This window comes from Psammomys obesus, unplaced genomic scaffold (assembly GCF_907164565.1).
Source record: "Psammomys obesus unplaced genomic scaffold, mPsaObe1.curated_primary_1811, whole genome shotgun sequence".
Classification (NCBI taxonomy): Eukaryota; Metazoa; Chordata; class Mammalia; order Rodentia; family Muridae; genus Psammomys; species Psammomys obesus.
Genome location: NW_026593286.1, coordinates 12,443,288 through 12,462,985, shown reverse-complemented (window position 1 = coordinate 12,462,985; position 19,698 = coordinate 12,443,288). Strand labels below are relative to the sequence as shown.

At 41.6% G+C, this 19,698-nt stretch overlaps 1 protein-coding gene across 1 annotated transcript; it reads left to right on the top strand.

Moving 5' to 3' along the window:
- Positions 1–9,155: 9,155 nt before the first annotated feature.
- Positions 9,156–14,035, top strand: Mrpl44 (mitochondrial ribosomal protein L44). The gene is made up of 4 exons (XM_055616882.1): positions 9,156–9,372; positions 10,924–11,392; positions 12,496–12,674; positions 13,750–14,035. The coding sequence occupies exons 1-4, from the start codon at positions 9,194–9,196 to the stop codon at positions 13,919–13,921; spliced, it is 999 nt and encodes a 332-aa protein (XP_055472857.1). The 5' UTR covers positions 9,156–9,193; the 3' UTR covers positions 13,922–14,035.
- Positions 14,036–19,698: the final 5,663 nt, after the last annotated feature.

Genomic DNA, 19,698 nt, shown 5'->3' with positions numbered 1-19,698 from the left:
GCTCTGCATATCTAGAAGTAAGAGCCAGTGAGATTCCTTAGACACTATGATGGTTAGTTTCTAGTCAAGTTGATGTAAGCTAGAGATGTGAAAAGAGGGAGCATCAAGTGAGGAATTGCCCCCGTTGAACTGACCTGTACACAGCTCTGTTTTTCCTAACTAACGGTTGATGCGGGAGGGCCCAGCCTACTGTAGATGGTGCCACCCCTTGGCAAGTGGTCCTGGCTTGTACAGGAAACACGGGTGAGTGTTGCAGTATATTTGATCCCACTGTGACTCCCGGCACTGTGAACTGTAAACCCCTGTTTATGGTTTGGCTTGGTTGAGCCCTAACTAGACACACCTTAACTCCAAGAAGTTTCTGTTTATTGTAAACAGGTGATTAAGGTGTGGTTCTGCCAACTCTAGCACACACTTTTCATCCAAGAGCTTTCTGTACACAGGATTTAATAAAGTTAACCCTACCTAGGTCAAGAGGCAGAACAAGAAACCAGCTGACGGGGATTAAAGAGTAGGAGGGACTTTGAGTTGAGGGGTACTTAAGACAGCATGGAGAAGGAGGAGGTGAAGGAGGGAGAGGGAGAAGGGAGAGAAAGGAAGGAAAAGGAAAGGGAAGGAAAGGGAAGAGAGGGTAGGGGGACGGGCTTTTTGGCTTTGGCTCTTTGGTTTTAGCTTAGGTCTTGGGATTTTGGGCATTTTCCTCCTGGGCTGTTAGCTGAGCTCGCTAGCCTTTTGGGATTTTTCCATCTGGACCTGAGCTGAGAAGGAAGGTCAGCTGGATTCTTCCTCTGCCTCTCTGAGCTAGCAGGTTTTCACCCGAGCATCTGGCTCCTGAGTCTTTATTGGTAAAACAAATTGGTTGGGATTTTCATTTCTTTTAAAACAACAGCTGAGGGAGCCACGTGGAACAATCCAGTAAGCAGTATTTCTCCACGGGATCTGCTTCAGTTTCTGCCTCTGGGTTCCTGCCTTCACTTCCTGCATTGATTTCCTTCAATGATAGACTGTGATGTGGAAGTGAAGGTTAAACCCTTTCTTTTTCAAGTTGCTTTCGGTCGTGGTGTTTATCACGGCAACAGACAGCAAACTAGGACAGACATGGACCATGAAAGAAAGATAAAGATGAGGGCTGGGCAATTAGAAGACCAGGGTGACTACTTCCTAAGCTGGGAACATGAAGAAGAGACAGGTGTGGGATTCAGTTTTCAACAGGAAAATGTCTGAAGCTGTCTATTGGGTCTTCAAATGAAGGTGACAAGTAGACCGACAGGAGCCCTTCACACAGTGTGGAAGGGCGGCAGCAGTCCCTGCACTGTAGATGTCACTGCAGAAGGTCAAGGCGTGCCGATGGAGTGTGTCTTGCAGACGCTGGCAGCAAAAGAGAGGAACCAAGTTCATTCTTGTTCTGAGGGCAGCAAGGTGGTTGAAAATAAGCAAGAAAGGTAATCTATAGAGTTGTTCAGAAATTCTGGTCTGGGAATGTAGTTTGGGTAATAGAGTTCTTGAGTAGTGTGCATGAGGCCCAGGACCACACAGAATGAGTGTGGTGGCGAACACACCTGTAATGCCAGCTGTAGAGAAAGAAGGGTTAGAAGTTCAAGATCATTCTTAGCTACATCGTGAGTCTGAATCCTGCCTGGGCTACATGAGACCAGTGTCTACTAGAGCCTGAAGGATACTGGAGCACACAAAGCCAGCTCACCCACATCAGAGACCTTAACCCTTCTGGATTTGTAAACATGACTGAAACCTAACTTGACCCATTTCTTGTAAATGTCTGTAGTAAAGGAAAACAAAACTTAAGCTCAGCCAATCAGAAGCCGTCAGCAAGAGCTTAATTATACAACTAGAATTTTCCCAGTGGGACAGATCAAACAAGGCCACTTAAGAGCTGTGACTAAACTTTTTTTTTTTTTTAATGATTTGTTGGCACTCACACTTTAAAAGCCTCTCTTCAGTGGATGCCTCCAAACCACTTTGGGTCCAAAGCTCCCTGATTTATTTTTGTTTCCTCAGATGTACTCTTTATATGTCCTTAAGCCGTTTTAGCTATACCTTGAAGGCAGTTTATGTAAACAAAATAAGTTCTAATTTTAGCTCCTCTTTATAAAAATCAGTGTTCAACTGCACACTAATTTTTAAGTATGTATCTTGTTCCTAAAAATATGAGAATATAATTAAGTTCAGAAAAAAATTATGTTTTATATATGTGTAAGTCAATGGTTCTCACCTTGTGAGTCCCAACCAATTGGAGTGTCAAACAACCCTCTCACAGGGGTCACATAGGAGACATCTTGCATGTCAGATATTTCCATTAGGGTTCATTACAGTGGAAAAATTACAGTTCTGAACAATCAACAAAAATGATTTTATGGTTGGAGGTCACTGCACTGTGAGGAACTGTATTAAAGGGCAGCAGCATTAGGAAGGCTGAGTGAGAACCACTGAGGAAGACAGAGTCCTTGTATATGTCAACATTTATAGGTTATCAAGAGAAAGACATCCCAATAAGAGGACAGAGGAGGGAGCCCCATGAGTTAGGAGAAAACTAGGCTAAGCATGTGCTGTTTTGGAGCCCATGGGAGAAGATATTTAGTTTAAGGAGGAGGGGATGGTCAGCCGTGGCAAATGATGATTACATAAAGAAGGTAGCTGGAAGCCTCTGGAAACGTTGAGGCAAAACCTGAAGAAAATGGATCCAAGTGGTGGCAATAGGCAATAATTAACAGGCTCTTGAAATTGACAGACTCCAGATACACAAGGAGAATTGATTTCTCAGTTGCCCTGATGAGTTAGCAGAGTCTGTTAATAATATTCCATTATTGATGGCCAGCCATGAGCTCTCAGCTGTTGATTTATCCCAGAGACAAAAGAGCGATATCTTTAGAATCAGATCTGCTGTTAAGTGGAAAGACATCTTCGCAAGCAAGATAGCCTTTCTCGGAATCACATCTCTGCAGTGAAACAGTATTAACTCTTTTTTTTTGGTGATGTAGGGAACAGAAGTCATGACGATTAACCCAGGTTCCTGACACTGGACCTCACCATTTATCATTCATTTTGTCATCACTTTTCCTACTTTTTTGTGTAATTTCTCTTCTAACTCCTTGTGTCTAACACTGGATTTCCTGTGGGAATGCCTTTATAGTTTTACTGAAACGATAATAGTAATGGGTATAATTATTACTAATTGCTACTTTTAAAGAGTTTCTACATTTAACATTTGGATGAATTAAAAGTATGTTAGCTTAATAGGTCAGCATTCTAATTTGGGGTTGAACTTTCACTCTTCACATCTTTGCTTCTTGAATGTAAAACCCTGCTGGTTATTCTCCTGTTTGCCATCCACCGTTTCCCGGCTTACTCTGTTGTAACAGGCTTAGTTCTGCAAACAGCCATCCTAGGCTCTTACTAATTTGCTTCCTGATATGTTTGTACAGTGGCAAGCAGGTGTAGAAGACTAGACGGCGGGAAGAAAAGGGAAACCAGAATATTTCACCAGCTTTCTCTGTTCAGGGAACAAAGTCATTCCCTAGCATCTCCAATTCCCTCTTTTGTGGCAGCTCTTGGCAGGCAGTCTTGGCTAGGTTTCTGGGCTCCCTACTGAGATGCCATCTTTCCAGTCCTATCTTATTTAATCTCTAGTTTTCCTCCGTGACACCCTGCAGACCTTTCAGTGGTTCCAATGCCTTGAAACCAGTTCCTTTTATTTACTTCCTCCAAGGAGCCATCTGATATGGGTCCCATTTTCATGACTAGCATCAACTGATACAGTTACTGTGATGGTATGGGCATAGTAGTTCACACAGTAATATCAGCACAGGGAAACTGAGGCACGAGGAAAGCCATGAGTTTGAGGCCAACTGGAGTTAGAAAGTAAGCTCAAGAAAACACAAAACACACTGTAGGGGGAAGGATGGACAGACCAAAAACAAAACAACAAAAATCAACAGTGTGATACTAATGAATTACCAATAGCATCATGGGGACTCTGTGGTAAAACCACTGAACTATGACAGCATATATTGACATTTAATACATTAAATATTAAAGTCTGTACAAACAATATAATTCATATAAATGATAAGCATCTAAAGGAAAGCTTATTTGCATAAAGCATTGAGGTTGTTTACAATTTTAGTGGCTAAAATCTGGTTAACTAAGGGAAAATGTTTAACATCTCTCTGCAGTTCTTATATATACTAATAAACGCTTATCTGTCCAAAGCATGCTAAATCTGTGGGATAGATTGAAAATAGAATCTCAATATCATCTTGTCCCTGGGCTAGCTCCTCTTAGCCTTGGTTTCTTCCGCCCGTTTTGCCTGTTCATGAACTGTTCTCTGAATAAAGCTCAAACCACCACTACATGCTTATTTACACAAAACTGAAACAACACACTTGGAGTTGGGAGTTTTGAGATTATAGTCAACGTGGTTTGACATCTCCATGCCTCTCTCACCATCCACCTGATTTTGCTTCTTGCTAATATTCCTGTTCCCACCATGGTCATCCTTCTTACTCAAGTACAAGTCCTACTCAATTTTTAAAAGTTTTAAGAAGGTGGAGACACTGCACGAAACATCCCTATTTCTCTGTCTTTAGAGTTTGTTTCTTGAATGTTTCTAATAATAAGAAATAGAATCTGTAACTATGGGGATTGAAGGACAGGACTAATATCACTAGATGGAGGGAAATTTACTAATAATCCAAGGGCTGTCATCTCAAAATCCACTCTGCAATACCAAGAGAGCAAGAGAGTGCAGCCAATACATGGTGGGAGAGACTGCTTGAATAAATGCTTGTCTAGCTAAAATCTCAACCTCCAGTGACGTAAATAATTACCTTTTATCCCTTTGATGAGCTTCTATTAGCTGACCTCCTACCTCTGGGGGAAGCTGAAGTTTGATAACACACCTGGACAGTCATATCTTGTAGGTCATTGTCTTTGAGGGCATCACCCATTCTTCTCCAGAGAGCCACTTGCAATCTCTCATCTGCATTTCCTGCCCAGGAAACTTCGCCCTGTGCCGTCATGCTTCTCTAAGCCCAGTAAATTCCCCTACAAAACACCTATACTTCCCTAAAGCTGTCTATATTCCCCTATATGTGAGAGGTAAGTACAGTCTGACTCATGATAATGGGGAACCATGCTTCATCATTTGCTTCTGTGAACATAATAAATCTGCATGTCATCTCAACTTCTGAATTCCTACTATCAGGGTTTAGTGAACTTTAGTGAACACTCCTTTCAGCCGTACAAAGTCTTAATAGTTCTTGCCTTTGTGATTTTGTACAAACTGCAAAGCATTAGTTTATTTTCTCATCTCCTCCACATTTAGCAAACCCGTATCCATCTAGACCCCGCCTTTCAATATATTTCTGGATTGTGGAATATTTGTTATGTTGCCATTCCACCCAATTGATTTGATCCCCAAGTAACAAATTATTTTAAAACTCAGTGTCTGAAAGCATAGCCTCCAAAAGCCTAGGATACGAAAGCAGAGTATCTGTTCCTGGGATTGCACTCAAGGTAAAATGCCTGGTACTGTTCACCCCACTTCTAGAAAGGCAACAGAGCTGTTTCAGGCAGAAGGTCTCTGTTCATGACTACTTCCACATCAAGACTTCTGTAGTATAATTATATATTAAAGTGCTTACATCAGATTTATACTGACATTTATAGGTTTTTAAAGATTTACTTATTATTTTATGTGCATTGTATACTTACACTTCTGCCTGCAGAGGCCAGAAGAGGGCATCCGATCTCCTAGAAATGGAGTTTCCAATGGTTTGTGAGCTTTATTAGTTTTAACTTTGACTATTTACAGTCAACTCTCCCAAAACTAGATTTTACAAATAAAACTTCAGTAGAGTGGACTTAATTCTTTATCTATCAAGACTTAGGTACTCCAGTTTTTAAACAGTTTTAACTCTAAAAGTTTTATTTTATGACAATTATATCTGTCTGCTGTTTTCTTCATGTAGTAGCTTAAAGAACATTAAAGTAGTTAAAACTGGATCTAATTCTTTAGGTAATACATGCTATTGACTAACTTCAAATGATTGAGATTGCTGGTGTGTAGACAAGGTTATTCCAGACCTCACCACCTTTGTTATTGTTCATCTTTTTGTGCACTGTGTTCCAACTGCCCATACCATCCCTAAAGGATTGCGTTAAGCCAGGTCCCCAATATAAAAACATCAAAGGTTAAAGTATTCACCAATAGTTAAAGTGAACTTTTATTACCTCACCTTCTCTTCTTTCTAAATATGACTCTGCCCACTGTTTACCGGATGTTGACCAATTGGAAACCAGAATGTTCACACTTGTAGAGCTTTGATCAAATTGGTATGGCTCAGCAGTTAAATTCTTCTGGAGGTCCTAAATTCAATTCCCAGTACCTACATGGTGGCTCACAACCATCTATAACTATAGTCCCATGGGATCCAACTCCCTCTTCTGATGTGCAAATGTACATACAGACAAAACACTCATATATATATTATATATATAGTACATAAGTAAATATATATATATATATATATATATCTTTAAAAGAATTAGGAATAACAGTAGATTAAAGGAAAATAAAGTTCTTAAGAGAAAAATACAACAAAAATGATTTTTCCTTCCTTCGAGTTTTTGGGCCTGGATCCTGCATCCAAGTATTCATCTTCTTACTATGTTCATTGAAACATAACTTAAAAACAGCAAGTTTCCTATACTGAAATTTGTAATATCCTTTCAAAGCCTACGTGGTAAAAGTTTGGCCCCCAGCCCACTGCCCTACTAGGAAAGAGTGCAACCTTTATTACTTGTGGCCTAGTTAGAGGTTGTCAGTCGTTGGGGATGAGCCCTTGAGGGGATTCTGGTTCCCAGTTAACTCTCTCTTATGTCCTAAGCATGAAATGAACAGGCTTTGTGGTTTTATATACCCTGCCATAATGTATTACTGCCTTACCATGGGCTCAAGAGCAATGGTTGCATGTGATCGTGAACTGAAATCTTAAAAACAAAACAACAACAAAAACGAAAACTGTTATGAACCCAAATGTATTTCTCAAGGTTCTCTATGAGAACAGAACTTCATATGAATCTATCTATATATAGAGAGCAGGGGATTATTAGAGTGGCTTACAGGCTCGTCCAACTAGTCCAGCTAGTCCAGCAATGGCGGCCTACAAACAGAAGGTCCAAGAACCCCACAAGAACCCTTGTGCTCAATCCACAAGGCCAGATGTCTCATCTTGTCTTCAGCATATGCTGAAATCCTGAAGAAGTAGGCTCTTATTCCAGTGAAAGTACGACTTGTAAGCAAGAGCTACAGCAAGCAAAGAGAGGATGTTTCCTTCCTTCTTCCATGTTCTTTATATAGGCTGCCAGCAGAAGTTATGGCCCAGATTGAAGGTGGATCTTCCAATTTCAAATAATTTGATTAAGGAAAAAAAAAAAAAACCTCACAGATGTGCCTAGTCATTTGGGTTTTGGTTAATTCCAGATGTATTCAAGTTGACAACCAAGAATAGCTACCACACCAAATAAACCTTTCATTGTTTTGAAGTGATTATACCATCAGAACATCAGAAAGCAGAACATAAACATAACTCTTGAGGTCTATGTAGGCCTATTAGTGGGAAAAGTTGCTTGAGACCTTACAGGTTTTTTTAAATTTGAAAACCATGTTTTAGTTGTTTTTGCTGGGAGCCTCTGCACATTACTTTAGCTTTACTAAGCTTGAGGTTACTGTTAATCCCACAAGATGTCAGGAGAAAGACCACTGACCCAAATCATCATTAATTAAAGAAAGCAATTTATTAAAGCAAACTCTTTTTCTGTGTACATTGGCTGTCTCCTCCTAAAGGTGGGATTAAGGAGATCAGCATTAGACAGGAAAAATGGTCTTTTAAGTCTAGGAGTAGGGGGTTTCCAAATGAAGTATTTGACAGGCAAATAGACAGGGTTACAAAAGCAGAGCACAGGCACAAGTTGGTCATAATAACCTCCTAAAAGCAAAGTGATCATAACAAGGTAGTCTTAACAACAGGCGGTCATAATAACCTATTCAAACAAAGGCACGGTTATCATTTCCTAGAAGAGGCAGTAGAGAACCATTTGTAGTTAAGGTTACAGGTGGGGGATAGCCCAAAACAGAGATTTAATCATAAACAGATATGTGACTATTTTTACTATGTCTTTCAAGGCCAAGATGGAAGCAGGTTGGTTTATCAGTTACATCAAACAGATTTAGGTTAATCCTCCCAATAAATGAAATATTGCAGAAAAGAAAATTCCCTGTAATTTCTTTAAATCCACTTATCTGATGGTCCACGGATTTTCAATACTTTTAAAACCAACTGGATCTATTTTTATAGAATTTGCTTTAAGCACATAGGGCTTTTGAGAACCAGACTTTTTTGGAAAAGGGTGGGGTGAAATCTTGAACTTCATAAACATTTACTCAGTAGTAGCTGGATTGATGTTCTGTGACTTTATTTTTATTTATTTTATAACTTACTCATTATATATCCCGGTTGAAGCCCCCTCCCTCAGCTCTTCCCAGTCCCTTCCTCCCTCTCTCTCCCCCACTATTCCTTTCCCCAGTCCCCCGAAAGGAGTTCTCATCTGCCATCTGCCCATGGCTTATCAAGTCTCATTACGAGGGCCTGGATCCTCTTCCTCCGTGGTTTGACAAGGCCACATTGCCAGGGACAAGTAATTTTAAGGCTAAATGTAAACAAGAAATGTTTTCCCTTTTGAGAATTTTTTAAAAAAAGATTATGTTTTCAGTATTCTGCCTGCATTTGTGCCTACCGGCCAGAAGACGGCACCAGATCTCGGTATAGATGGTTATGAGCCACCATGTGGTAGCTGAGAATTGAACTCAGAACCTCTAGACCTCTTAGCCATCTCTCCAACCCTCCTTTTGAGAACTTAAGGGTTTTCTTTAAGCCGAAAGTGAAACTAACTTTTGCTTTACTTCAGTGAGAAATAAATACAAATGAGACTGAAAGGGCGACCCAACTTCTTTCCACTAATTTCGGCACTCACACTCGCAGAAGGTGCAGCTACGAGCACTTACGCATGCGCAGCACACTCAGCCCTCCCTCTGCTGCACAGTTCCCGGGGAACTGTGTTCCGGATACACCGGTCCGGCTGACCTTCTTCCGCCCTCCACTGCCCGGTTCCTACCATGGCTTCTGCTGTGTTCCGGCTGCTGCAGCAGGGCTCCGGCCGCCTGTTGGCTCCGGCCGCCCCGACGCTGGCTCCTCCGGTTCGGGGAGTGAAGAAGGGATTCCGTGCCGCCTTCCGCTTCCAGAAGGAGCTGGAGCGCTGGCGCCTGCTGCGCTGCCCGCCGCCGCCCGTGCGACGGTAGGCGTCTCTGCGTAGACGAGCGGCCGAGGTGGCCGTGAGGATTTCGGGCTGCAGCTGCCTGCCAGCACGGGTGGGGACATGGCCACACGTGGCCCGAGACAGGGTAAAAGGACAACAGAGGCCGTGCTGTCCCCTGCAGAATCTCACTAGCCGAAAATGGACACGTGGGACCTGCTAGAGGCTGACCGCTTGGGATTTGGGATTGACCCAAGTTTGTTTCTGCCCTGTGTCAGGGTTGGTTGTCCCGAAATTGTTTGGGCACCTTTAAGAGGGGTAGGAGCCCTATAGAATTGCGAACCAGGGCAGAAAATTTCAGTTCCCTGTAGACCTGGGTGTCCACTGTCCAGAGTAAGAGGGGGAAAGTTTAGTTGTTGTTGTTTTTAATCTAATTAATCTGTTGCTGTCTGGTAACAAAATCATCAACAACAAAGAAACCACAAGTTTTTATAAAGTGCATCGTGCTTATGTGTAATCCTGTACGTTACATTTTCTGTTTACTGTGTCTTTGTGAACAAAGATACACGTAATTGGACTTCATTCTTACAGTTGCACTGACATTTGGCCTCCTCCAGATTGTTAGTACAGCCCAAGAAGTGGGAACTGCCTGTAGTTAATTCTTTGGGAACTTATTCCTGATATGAAATTTTGATTATCACTTTAATATTGCTGTCCAGGAGAATATTGATCCCGTTTACACTTAATACCGGTGATGCACTAATACGCCTTCTATTACAATTTTTTTTTGTCATGATAAGCAAAAATAAGAACTCGTGCCTTAATTTACATTTTCTTGCTTATTGGACAGGTGCACATTTTAAGATTTATGAATTAAAATTGGAAAAAACTATGGATTACAAATGTAGATTTATGAGTTTCAACCTAGATTGTGTTTTTTGTTTGTTTGTTTTGTTTTTGTTTTCACTTAAAAGGGTTTGATTCTGGCATTATCTTTCTCCAGGAAAAGACATTTTAATTCTTGGAATTGTGTTTTTTATTCACCAGTTGTCCCTTGTGTCTGGCAGGCAGGCAGGCACTCTGTTACTGAATTACAACAACTTCAACCCTCACCTATGGTTATGAAATTTTAACGTGCCCATAATACTGATACTAGCCTATGTAGCTGGTACTTTAAGGGAACATTTCTGAACTTTAAATAAATTGGATACAAACTAAATATAATATACTTTTAGTTGGTGGCCTGACACTACATAGCTATAATTTGATCATATTTAGGTAGAAAGTATAATTTCATTGTAAAAGCAGAAAGAAGGAACTTAACCTAGAACAATATCCTGATCTGATGTAAACCATCTCTTTAATATGGCAGTTAAGCCAAAGGGAAAAAATTAATCCTAACCCTATATGGAGAATGTAGCACAGGACTGCCAGTGTCCATCTGCATTAGTTTTTGTATTTAAACTGTTAGACCCGGACGTTAAAAGAAACACTTTATTTTGATCCTTTATGTAAGTTCCTTTATAATAATAAAGTTCGAACACTTTTATACATGGTGACATGCTATTCTCCTTACTATCTCTACATCCTCAGCTCAGAGAAGCCAAACTGGGATTACCATGCAGAAGTACAAGCCTTTGGATCTCGGTTACAAGAAACCTTTTCGTTGGACCTTCTCAAAACTGCCTTTGTCAATAGCTGCTATATTAAAAGTGAAGAGGCAAAACGTGAGAAACTTGGGGTAGAGAAAGAAGCTGTTCTTCTGAATATTAAGGACAATCAAGAACTGTGTGAGCAAGGGCTGTCTTTTTCACACAAGTGCCTCACAAAATGTCTTGAAGATGAGTTCCCAGAATTGCCCACGGAAGGCACTGAAGGTCTAGTTAACTTTCTTACTGGTGAGGCAGTTGTCTGTCACGTGGCTCGGAACTTGGCGGTGGAGCAGCTGACCCTCAGTGCGGAATTTCCTGTCCCGCCACCCGTATTACATCGGACTTTCTTCGCAGTGATTGGAGCCCTGCTGCAAAGCAGTGGACCAGAAAGGGCTGCACTTTTCATCAGGGTGGGTAACTGTTACCCTTGTTCAAACATGCTCAGTGTGGACAGGAGGAAACATTTCTCTTTCTCAGTCATTCTTTTGATACAGCTTTGTAGAACTGCCGCCCCCCAAATGACAGACTTAAACTATTTTTATGGTCATTTTGTTGTAATGATTTCAGGTTTGTTTTTTTAAATTTTATTTATTTGTTTGTTTGTTTGTTTATTTATATTTATTATGGTGCAATATTCTGTCCGAGTTATGGGCCTGTATGCCAGAAAAGGGCCCAATTATAGATACTTGGGAGCCACTATGTGGTTGCTGGGAATTGAACTCAGGAACTCTGGAAGAGCAGACAATGCTCTTAACCTCTGAGCCATCTCTCCAGCCCAATTTCAGTTTTTTTGTTTTTGTTTTTGTTTTTGTTTTTTTTTCTTTTTCGGATCTCATGAAAAGCAAATAATAAATGCTTGGTTACAAGTTCTGAAGATTTAACTTATTTTTTAAGCTTTTAGGGTTGCTTCCTTGTTTGTTTTTTAAAAGGAAAAGTTTATATTTAAATCAAGATCTAAAAAGGGATGTTGTCCCCCATGATGGAAAGCCGTGGCCTATGGGTGTGTCCTTAGTAAGTAGACAGACACATGCTTGTCTTCTACTTTGAATTTCAGTAATTTGGTAATTGAATTGTAAGGTAGGAGTTTATCTTTCATATAATTTTGGTAGGTTATATTGCTTCATATTGTTTCTTCGGGGTTTAAAATTGAAAAAACTTAAATTTGTGATAAAAAGTTAAAAACACAAACAAACAGCAGCCTATGGGAACATGAGGGTTTAAATCAGGTAGAGTGTTTGCCTGCCTTGCATGTGTGAGCCCCAAGGGGAGAGGATCAAACTGAAATTCCAAAGCCTAAGGTGAAAATGCTCCATAATCTTAACTTTTGTAACCAACGCTTTGGTGCAGAAAGTTTCAGATTTTGGAGGATTTCAGATTTTCAGCCTATAGATGATTACCATGTCCATTTGCCATTCATTTCCTATCAGTTTTTATGGTAAAGAAATGGATTTTGAATTCTGGTTGTAATACTCTTTGTTCTATTCTGATTTAAATGTATAAATATTATGCACAGGACTTTTTAATAACGCAAATGACCGGGAAAGAGCTCTTCGAGATGTGGACCGTCATAAACCCCATGGGACTGCTTGTAGAGGAACTGAAGAAGAGAAACATTCCAGCTCCTGAGTCGAGACTCACCAGGCAGTCCGGAAGCACAACTGCTTTGCCTGTGTACTTTGTCGGCTTATACTGGTTAGTAAAGACTTACTCTTCACTTCTGAACTGAAGGCTTCTGAACTGAAGCCTTCAAGATAGACTTCCAGTTTTCAAGTGTTACTTCTAACAGCATTAAAATTGTGTCTCTGAGCTGGCCATGGTTGGTGCATGCCTTTAATCCTAGCTGATCTCTGTAGGTTTGAGGCAAGACTCAAAGCCAGGCCAGCCAGAGCTACACAGTGAGACCCTGGGGTGAGAGGGAGTTCAGTGGGCTGCTCTCTAATTATCAGAAGCCCCCCCGCCCCCCGCTATTAGTGGAAGACAAGTTTATTTGTCTTTTGCTAATGCTAACTTTTGAAGAGTTTGTATGTGTGAGTGCTCACCTGCATGTATGTCTGCACCACATGCATGTGGAGGCTGCAAGAAAGTGTCAGTTCCAGAACTGGAGTTAGAGATGGTTGTTAGCTGCCGTGTTGGTGCTAGGAACCAAACCTGGCTCTCTGCAAGGAAACAGTTTATTTCTATCTGGTCGAGGTTCTCCCTTAATTTACTCTTGGCAGAGCTTCAATTGAGCCTCAGAGTGAGTGGAAGAAAGGAGCTTTGACGTCTTACCAAAGTGTCAACCCATTTAGTGCCTTTTAGTCTTTTTAGAAATGGACCTGACTGAAACTGATTTCAGGTTTTAAGTGTAAAGTGGTAGAGAGGTGGAGCTCAGTGCTAGAATGCTTTTTTAGCAGAGAGTGTGTGTGTTCAGTCAGAGGACTAGTTGTGAACATTGAGTAGCATAAGATAACTAGATTAAGTTTTCTGCAAAATTTTTCCAATCTTTGTATGAAGATTTTCTAATCTAAGGAACTTGCCATGTAAACCTAGCTGGTTCAGACTCAGAGATCTGCCTCCCTTTGCCTCCCAAATGCTGGTATGAAGGAGTGCACCACCACACCCAGCTTTAATCTCTGAATTCCTGATCCTTTTGTCACTTGGTGCTTTGACTTGGAAAATACTGGGCCTCATAGGTTTTTATATTTATAGAGCATGGAAAGGAAAGTAGTGGAATGGAATCACATACTGTCTTTCTGTCATTGAGGACCACTGTCGGTTTTCTTTCTAGTGATAAAAAGCTGATTGGAGAAGGACCTGGGGAAACAATACTAGTTGCAGAGGAAGAAGCTGCGCGAGTAGCACTTAGGAAACTCTATGGATTCACCGAGAACAGACGGCCCTGGGACTATTCCAAGCCCAAAGAGAGCGCAAGAGCAGAGAAAACCAGCATCGCCAGCTAGACAGCTCACATCTGTGAGAAAAGCAGTGAGACAGTGTCACAGGCATCCCTGGGTGAACAAACATGTCTCATTGTCCTTACTGTGTTCCTGCAATTAAACAAGTTTATCAGATGACAGGCATTGGTTTCATTTTTTCTGTTTCTCATATATTGGTGTATTATTGTGTATAATTTGTATACCTAGGTGTATTTGTTTCCCTCCAGCTTTAAAGTACAATCAGGTGCCAGGTCTGGGGATCACTGTAGCACTAAGTGTCTGCCTCTTCTAGTATCCAGGTGAGTGCTTTTGGGCTTGAAGTTGATTTTGGCATGTGGAGCCCTAGAAGAGCAGAAGAGTAACGAGATGAGGTTTTTCTTTGCCTGCTGACCTCCTTGCCTATGCATCATAAGCTAGCTGCCTTTACCCAAGGTAGTAAATCCTGCCGGCTGGCCGTTTTCCTCGGTCTAGTGTGTTATCAGTAGTCCAGGTTGTTGTTTGGACTGGCTGTTTCCTGGTTCTAGTGTTCACTAATGAAATAAAACCCCACCCTGATCGCAAAGTTCTAAAACAATTTTACTTAAAACAATAAAAAAGACCAAAATACCCTGTAGGGAGCAGCAGGCCACATGAGGGAAGACACTCGGAGGTCATGATTATTGCTTGGGGTTTCCCATTAAGGGGCCCAAGAGAAGGAGGAGCTGACTTGCTAAGGGGCATGCTTATGCATATTGTATGGAGAGGGGTGGGTATACACAGTACGTGTAGGTAAAGGGGCTAGACATTGAAGTGCACTGTTAGGAGAGAAAGTTCTTCATGACCCACCTAAGTGGAGCCCCAGGTTGCCTTTCTATCTCGTGTCCAGTAAGTTCCTGGGTCTGGTTTCCCTGATGGGATTTTAATGTGCCAATGTGCCCCTGTTGTCTTAATTCACTCCCAATAAATTACACAGTGGTGACTTCTGTTCACAGGAATAAACTTCTGTGTGCTTGGAGGTACCAGAGAGATGGTGCCATTCATGTGTTCACACAGGAGTACAGTCATACTCCATCCTCAAAATGGAGCCAAAATCTGATGGTGAAATAGTCTCTCGGGAGCTGGAGAGATGGCTCTGCAGTTAAGCGCACTTACTGCTCTTGTAGAGGACCCATGCTGGGTCCCAGCACCCAGGTAGTGGCTCGCAGCCTTCTGAAACTCCAATTCCGGGGGGTCTGACACCCTCTTCCGGCCTCCTTGAGCACTGCATCGTGTGCACATGTGCATGTCTTCATACACGAGTGAATAAATGAATAAATCTTTTGAAACAATCGAGTCTCTCAAGACCTGGCAGGCTTTGCAACTTTTGCACAGTAAGGGTGGGGTGATTTACAGCAGGACCCCTGCTTCATCACCAGCTTCCGGGCCCATCTCCAGCAGTACAAGGTTTGTGTGGGAAAATCTGAGAGGTGAAGAGGGAAGGAAATAATAGCTTTCAAGTGCTCTAGAGGAAAGGAAGGGAGGAAGGTTGAAGTTTTGGTGCTTTGTTGGAGACCACGGAGGGAAATCCATTTCTCCCTGACAAAGTCTAGTAGCTTTAGAACCTTTTGTTTTAATCTGCCCTGTTACTTAACTGTTGGAATCAGTCTGTGTGGAGACATGACTTTCTGAACTGTCCTAAATGTCTATCAGGGAACTATCCAAGGACAAAGACACCATATTTCCCATTCCTGACCCTTCTGCCCCCTTAAGAGTTAATTCAAAGGGGCCTGTTAATGATGTGGACTGGAAGATATGCCTCAGGAAAACTGTTCCTGACTCTAGAAAATACAGTATCTAGCAACTTAGGCATGAAGGTCAGCATAGCGGTCTAATTAGGCAACCGTCTGTGACAGTACTTTCCTCCACAGGAGCCTCTTTGGTCACTTTCACCCTTGACAGTGTCTCATGTCATTCTGTAATGATCCCTGTCAGTCTTCTACATGAAGCCCTGTGTTTCTTCTGAGTTAATTTGACAGATCACAAGGGTAGGGAATAACTGCAGGCCAGTGCCAGACTGTACTACCATTTGGACCCTGAGTCATAAAGCTTTAAGTTTGTTTGTTTCTGGTCTCTAAAGGTCTGCCCCCACCCTTCGAAAACAAAAGCAAGAGTCCCCAGGCCTGTGACAAACAGTCTACATAGCATTCATTTTGAAGCTAGAAAGATAAACACCTCTATGAGGCCCAAGATACTCTGAGATGAGAGAGACTATATCCTAAACCCTTGGTCTGTTTAGAGTAAGAGAGCTCTCAAAATGAGTGCAGAAGGAAGCTACCTCAGCAGCTTCACCCTCCGCCCAGTCACAGCTTAGCCCACCCAGAAAACAAGCCTCATGCTAAGACTGGCCAGAAAGGTGGAACTTGTGTCTTGTGTAACAGGTAACAAGACTGTTTCCAGAGAGCGTTTGAGAAGTATCTGGTTGGCTATATCAGTAAGTTTAATAAAAACCTTTCTTTTTTACTGGTTGACTCTCCTTAGTAGGTGAGGCTAGCCTGGAACTCATCTTCCTACTTCACTGTTTCTGTTTTCCTTTAATTTTTAGTTTTTTTGAGATTTAACTTCAGTTTCAATTAACCACAAAGATAACAGCAACGCAAATGCCATGTGCTTGTTCTTCATGAGTAAGCCTTGTGTAAGGATTCCAGTAATACTGTGGACTCAGATAATGAAACTCAAGAACCCGCCCAGCATGTGTAAAATGCCAGACTCTGGCTAGAATCTGTTGCATGTTTTAGGTGAGCATTCCTTCTAGTCTTTGGTGAACTCACTGGCAAACTCAGTAATCCTTTTCTCCCTCCCAGAATTCTGTGGAAAAAGCACTCTCTGACTTCTTGTTTCGAGCAGTTTGCAAGACTTTAGCCTGCAAGGCTGATTGGGAACTCTCCTTCTGTTACCTACAGCAGTGCCTAGTGACCTAGCTGAATGTCTACCCACGCTCACCTTGATTATCTTTGAGAATAGGATCCCTGTTTACTTAGGCTGGAATGACTACCTGTCTCTTAACTCCATTATAACCTCATCTGCGTACTAAACAGCATGCCTTCCAGTGGGTCACGACCCTTTTGGCAAACCTCTATCTCCAAAAATATTTATATTACAATTTATAATGGTATCATAATCACTGTTATGAAGTAGCAATGAAAATAATTTTATAGTTGGGGTCACCACAACATCAGGAACTACATCAAAGTGTCACAGTATTAGGAGGATTGAGAATCACTTGGTCTGTAACCTTCCAGGCCCCTAGGGATGAAAAGTTCATTTTCTAGTTTACTTCCACTTGCTTGCTATTGCCTGAATTCAGAAAAAGACAAAAGGAACCAGTTTGGGGGCAAAAACTGGCTTGTGACACTTCCCTTCAGCTTTCAAGCTTCTAAACCGTGTATATGGATAGATTTACCTAAGAACAAATGTAGATTTAGTACATAAACTAGCCTGCAATTTAAAAGATCCATATTTTTTCATAAGGAATATACGTTCAACACACTTCTAAGTAAATCTTTGAACTCAAATTGTTAGGCTATATTTATTTTAAGTCTTTTTTTGAAAAACCCACTGAAATGTGATGATGGGCTGGAATGTAGGAAAATCAGCATATTTCTATGGTTCTATATGTAATAGCTTAAAATTTGGAATCAATCTCTGCACAACTCTTACTGGTCCCATAAAAATAACCGTTATCCATGCAGCCCACATGTTCAACTGAACGTGAGACTAAACTAATCCAATGGTCATCTGGAGTGCTAGCTATTTGACGTATGCTTTATCCACGTTGTATAGGCAATCATAAGAACGTAAGGGAAGCAGGGCGGTGGTACCATGTCTTTAATTCCAGCACTTGGGAGGGAGAGGCAGGGTGACCTCTTTGAGTTTGAAGTTAGCCTGGTCTACAGAGTGAGAACAGCCAGAGCTGCCCTGAGAAACCCTGTCTTGAAAAACCTGAATAGATAGGTAGATAGATAGATAGATAGATAGATAGATAGATAGATAGATAGATAGATAAGAATGTAATGGAATTATTGAGCTATAACAGCCATTGCTAGTTTGGCTTGACTCTTTTTCCTGTCTTTTCTCATTCTATTTTGTAAGTTCCAAAGGTCCTACACCAAAAATAGAAGACTGAACATTTAAGGATAGCATAAGTCATGCTATTTTAAATTTAACCTATGTTTTACTATATGTGTACATAAAAGGGAGAAAAATTCTCTCAAAATCTTATGTGGCCACAAGAAAATGTACTAGGAATTACAGTTCTGGTTAAGAAGCTAGGGGCAGATGTCAATAGTGGACAACTCCCCCTTTCAGTGGACTAGGGGAAAGGGATGAGGGGAAGGAGGAGGGAGGGTGGGACTGGGGGGAGTTAAGGGAGGGGGCTTCAATCGGGATATATAACGAATAAATTGTGAAGAAAATAAAGAAGAATATAAATACATAAAAATTTTGAAAGAAAGGAAGGAAAGAAAGGAAGAAGGAAGGAAGGAAGGAAGGAAGGAAGGAAGGAAGGAAGAAAGAAAGAAAGAAAGAAAGAAAGAAAGAAAGAAAGAAAGAAAGAAGAAAAAGAAAGGCACTTTTGTAGTCCTGGCCTGATTCTGACCACAAGATGGCGCTCCAGCCCTATGGCACAGCCTAGGATGTACCAAACCTAGTGGAGACCACTGTCTTCCTCCTAGGACGGGGAGATGTGTGTGTACACGCACTTGATTATGTGATGTGGCTTCTCCAGTCTCCACGCAGCTTTGCAGTTCGATGAAAGTGTCTGCCCGAGCTGCCCACTTCCTGCTTCCCATCAGGATGCTGTAGCTGGGAATCTGATGTGTGCATACTTCAGCTTCGTCTCTGATACGAGTGTTTGGTTTTTCATTCCCTCTTTCACTAGGGAAAAAAAAAAGCACGGATGCTGAAAATTTTAAAAAGAAAACGAAAGATTTTCTATTTATTGTTCTACTTGAAAACCCACTCAAACCTCCTGCAGCTTGCAGCGTGCCATCCAGGCACTGATGTCCACTCTTTCCAGTCCCTTTCAGATAGCCTGTGCCATCTGTCTAATCTGCAGTTTGTAGCTGCAGACCTGAGCTCTTGACTGTGGGTATGAGGACACAGGAAGTCCATGGTTCTCAGTAGATTAGGGAGGATGGCTTGATTTAGGCTCATCTTGCAAACTCAAACCACCTCTCACCCCTTCTTCCAAACCCCGCCAACCACCAGAAGAAAATCCATGCAATCAAAAGCTTCAAGCCAGGAATGGTAGTGTATGACTATCACCACAGTATCTGGGAGGAAAAGGATCAGAGTTCAAGGCCAGCAATGGCAACACAAGTTGGAGGACTCCCTCCCCATTCCTTTTCCTGCCCCACTTCCAAAGTCTCAGTCACAGACCACGAACTTCGTGTGGTGAATGTAATCTCAACCCTGAGAATGAGAAATGCTGAGGCCAGAAGATCACAAGTTCAAGGCCACCTGGGCTACTTAGTGAGACCACATTTCAAAATACAAAACGACAACTAAATTAAACAATCACAGATGCAGGCACAGACTTCTGAAAAAGGAATGCTTAATTGGTATTTGCATTTCTTCCAACACTTGTATATTCAGCTGTCTGTCACTCACTAACAATGATACAAAACTAAAGATTTAAGAAACATGTTCTCGGTCAGTGTCTGCCTAGCCAAGGTCACTGAGAGCGACAGCTTCAGGGTCACAGGAGTCTAGGAATCTTCCCATCGCCCTATGTGTGCCATCTGTTAGAGCAAGCTACTGTTTCCATCCGGTTAAGCCTGATCAAG